This window comes from Miscanthus floridulus, chromosome 15 (assembly GCF_019320115.1).
Source record: "Miscanthus floridulus cultivar M001 chromosome 15, ASM1932011v1, whole genome shotgun sequence".
Classification (NCBI taxonomy): Eukaryota; Viridiplantae; Streptophyta; class Magnoliopsida; order Poales; family Poaceae; genus Miscanthus; species Miscanthus floridulus.
In genome coordinates, this window is record NC_089594.1 from 68850296 (window position 1) to 68854639 (window position 4344).

The following is a 4344-nucleotide window of genomic DNA, read 5'->3' on the forward strand; positions in this document are numbered from 1 at the left end:
TGCTTTTAGGCTTATGCTTTGGGATGGGGCATTGGGAGAAGTCCTTACTCGGCTACATTGTTGTTGATAATGACAACGCTTGTGGACGTCGTTTATCTCGTTGGAGGCATTGTCGTTTGTCCTCTTGCCCATTCCTGCCTCTACCTTGGGTCTCTTTTCCTGGTTGAAAAACCTATGTCGATTTGTCGGTTGGTGGTGACGGCGTCTGCGGACGTCGTTTCCTCCTTGGAGGCATCGTGTTGCTACAATTTATAGGGTTGCTTTGGTTTGCAGGTATCTTTGTTTGTGGTGGTCTGTCGTGTCTTTACTAAGGCCCTGTTTAGATGCGAAAATTTTTGGTTTTTGGCTATTGTAGCACTTTTGTTTGTATTTGATAAAAATTATCCAATTATGGACTATTTAGACTTAAAAGATTCGTCTCACCAATTACGGGCAAACTGTGCAATTAGTTATTCTTTTTACCTACATTTAATGCTTCATGCATGTGCCGAAAGATTTGATGTAACAAAAAATCTTGAAAAATTTTTGGATTTTGGGTGGGATCTAAACAGGGCCTAAGGTCGTGTGCTGGTTCTCGTTGGTGATATTGTAGAGGGTTTTGTTTGTTTACTTTTAATTATACTTGTGTACCCCTTCATTATTAATACATAGACCGGCAGTGCCGGCTTTTTTTTTTAAAAAAAAAAGCGCTCAATCAGTAGGCTGCGCACTACTTCCACCTTCATGCACGACAAGCCGCCCCCTGGCCCACTGGTCAAGGGTGACCGGATTATTTTATAATTTCATTCCGTGGGCCGAACGCAGCGACGAAGGCAAGGCCCAAGGCTGGGTGACGGATGTTTCCTCGTCCAAGCGCGTGGCACCGGCCAGAAAAAATGGAAAACAGCGTGCGTTGGCACATGGCAGTTCCGTTCCCGTCCTTCTCTGTCATGCAGAGATAAAAAAAAAACAGAAACGTCTCTCTTCGGAGACATCCAGTAAAAGAACGAGCGGGCACAAATCAGTTGACATCACCTAAACGCAGTACACATTTGAGAGCCTTTATTAAAACTATTGAGAGTTTTTCAAAACAAGCGTCAAATTTAACTCTAGTTTTACCACCGTGTGCTTCTTACAGCAGGATGTTTAACCTCACTTGAGCTTATTCAGGTGGCATTGTTTTAAGCGGGAGCATTTTTTAGTTCTACAATAAAAATATTCTAGATTCACGAGAACACTGCGCGGGCACTGCCCGAAAGTAAACAAAGCAACAAACTGGGAGAGGGAGAGAGAAACGGAAAATAATAAAAAAGAAACAACAACAATAAAATTATAAAACAGGAGGAAAGAAACGCAAAAACAGGAAGCAAACCAAATTAAATGAATACAACCTGTACATGCGTGGGATACGCAGTTGGTTAGCGGATGTCGCTGTTACCGCGTGGCAGGCGTCAATCAGCTTGACCTCATCTATCTAGAAGAAAGGCAGGAAAGCAGAGCCAAGTTCTAACTGATAACTGACAGAGGTTCAAAGAAAGTAGAGTCAGAGCGCCCTCGCGCGCCCAGACGAATTGCATTGGCTGAAATCAGAAGAGCACACCATACAGGCATACACCACCAGTCCAGGCTGCTCCCGGGCCCGGCGATGTCTCTAGCTACCTAGCTACTCCTACTTGCCGCCGCCGCCGTCGTCGTCGCCGCGCCGCCGCCGCCGGTCGCATAATATTTCCGGCAATCATCATATATCCTTGCCCCCTTGGCGTACGCACGTCGTTTCAACCACTACAAGTAAGTAGTACCTCTACTCTTCACCATCTTAACCAACGACCACACGACACCATCGCCTTCGTTCCATTCCTAGCTAGGTTTGTGGTTGGCTGGCTGGTTGCGGTTGCTACTGCTGCACTCCCCAGTCCCCGTACCATATGACATGGCGGATTCCATAGCCGGAGCTGTGGCGTCAGCCCTCGTGCAGGAGGTGGTGGGCAGAGTCGTCTCCGGCCTCGTGCTGCTGGCCGGCACCGGCACCGGCAAGCGCGAGGATAAGGCGCCGGCGTCGCAAGCCCAAGCAGGCGCAGGTCCAGGGCAGCACAACGCGGAGAGGCTCAAGATGGCCGTCAGCCAGCTGGAGTTCGCCTTGGAGAGGACCGGGAAGCTGCCCATCACAGACGTGTCTCTGCTCGACCAGAGGAAGATGTTCAAGCTCGCCTACATCGAGGGCACGGGCCTGCTGCTCAAGCAGCAGCGGCGGCACAGCACGCATGCCGCTGCCCACCACCAGCAGCAGGACGAAGAAGAAGAAGAAGCAAACCAAAGGCAAGGCCGGACGGCGAATCCGAAGCGCAGGCGATGGATTCTTGCGGCCATGGCGCGTCCGTTCATCACCTCCTCCTCGTCGTCGTCCTCCTCCATCGACGCCGACGTCGTCCGAAGGTTCGAGTGGTTCGCGGACTGCGCGGGCAGGTTCGTGCGGGACGTGGCCGAGTCCGGCAGCACGCTCCGGCACCACACCTTCTGCAACCCGGTCGTGAGGCGCCTCCTCGAAGGCAAGCACCTCCGGTACGAGACGGAGCAGGGATCCGTGCTGCGGTTCCTCGACCTGTGGCCGCTGTGCATCGAAGGCCGCGGCGTGGAGACGATCCTCGAGTACCGGTACCAGGACCGCGACGCGCCGGAGAAGAACCTTCTCCTGCACATCGTTCTCCGGCTCTCCGAGAGCATGGACATATTCGGGACGGCGATAGCGTGCCTGCGGGCTATGGCGTCCCAGCTGAAGCTGCTCGTGAGCGAAGCCGCGGTCGGGGAGCTCGCGCTGCTGGCTACCTCGGTGGACATGTGCCGTTCTATTGCGCCGCCGTGGGCTCGCATCGATGAAGGTGACTATAGTAGGGCCAGCCAGGCGTTCCGTCAGGATCCAGTGTGTTGCAGAGAGAATGGATGGCAGCATGGCCATGGAGGACGGCCTCGTGCTAGCGGCGGCGGCGGCACCGCCGCCTCGTCGCCGGAGCTGTACCGGATATTGCCCGAGCAGATCATCGTGATGGCGTTTTGGTGCTGCCTTCCGGCACTGGAGTGCAGCTTGTTGCCTAGCAGGTGTTGTAGGCCACCTCTGAAGATGACGGTTTTCTTCTCTCCTCATGCGTGCTACCATGAGGCAGAGGAGGAGCAGAGGAGGAGAAGCTGGGCACTAGACCTTGCTGCTGCAGGAGAGAACGGCAATCCACTGCTAAGAGATGTTAGCGTACAGCAAGTCGCTGAGATGGTGAGACCGAAGGCACTTGATTGCTTCTTGCGCCAGCCACATCTGCCGCTATATGCAGTCACCTGGGGCTCTGAACATGGCAAGGCCATCTTTATCGTGGAGAAGCCAACAAGTACCGAAAGAGCAGGTGCTACCATAGAAGTAGAAAAACCCCGAAAGGTGTGCCAAGCCGCAGGTACATGACAGATGACAATGCAAGTTGTATCCTTGCAGGTAGTGATTGTAACTTAATTTGTCCGATGTATGTTTCTGTTCCTCTTTTTATTTCTTGTTTTGTTCCTCCTTTTGTGGTTCACTAGAAGTTCACTTTTGATATATATCAAGTAGTTTGATTCATATTTGATAATAGCCATGACAATTTAATTTGGTTAGGCGCAATAACAACAAGGACATAGGAAATACAAACGGAAATAAGTATTGGCGGAGAATTAGACAGGATAAGTAGAGGGTTAAATACCAGGATATCAATCTAGATTGTTGATGGAAAGAGACAGACTAATTTAAGGCATCTATGCAAGTGGCAAAGCTTTCATCCGAAGGCGGGATCATTGTTATGCAACATATATATACCAATCTCAACACACTGAAAGGAGCCATCACGGTGTTGGCACCAACTGTAATCACTTTGATTCCCAAGAGGGTTCAAAGGAACTAGAAGGTGGCCAAAGCCCAACAAAACAGGAGGTGTGATCAAGGAAATCAGAGCAGGACTATATGCATGTCCGCCCGGGTTCAAGTCCTCAATTTAGTATGGGTACTCGTATTTTTTTGGATTTATTTTAGGATTTAATGGCGCTATGCTTTCAGTGGTAGGCGACGTCCCCGTCGACAGCGAGGTGCCTGCGGTGACTTCGTGAATCTCGAGATCTGCCGGCTCAGTCCTTCGAAGGTGCTCATAGTAGGAGTAGGCTTTGAGTACGTATATTCATAGAGATGCGTGTGCGTGCATGTTGTGGGCATCAACTGTTGTACTGTTTAATTCTAAAAAACAAAGTTAGCCTTATTTGTTTACAGAAGTTTCAGAGGCATCCACAAAAACCACAAATCAATACCGGAGCACACTGGAAAAACAATCAGACCAAGTAAATAAGCACAGAAGACCC

General features: G+C 50.5%; 1 protein-coding gene across 1 annotated transcript; it reads left to right on the forward strand.

Moving 5' to 3' along the window:
* The first annotated feature begins 1503 nt into the window (after positions 1–1503).
* On the forward strand, positions 1504–4008 carry LOC136509141 (uncharacterized). Its single transcript, XM_066503953.1, has 2 exons — positions 1504–1767; positions 1845–4008. Exon 2 carries the CDS (start codon positions 1910–1912, stop codon positions 3422–3424), a length of 1515 nt encoding a protein of 504 aa, XP_066360050.1. The 5' UTR covers positions 1504–1767; positions 1845–1909; the 3' UTR covers positions 3425–4008.
* The last annotated feature ends 336 nt before the right edge of the window (positions 4009–4344 follow it).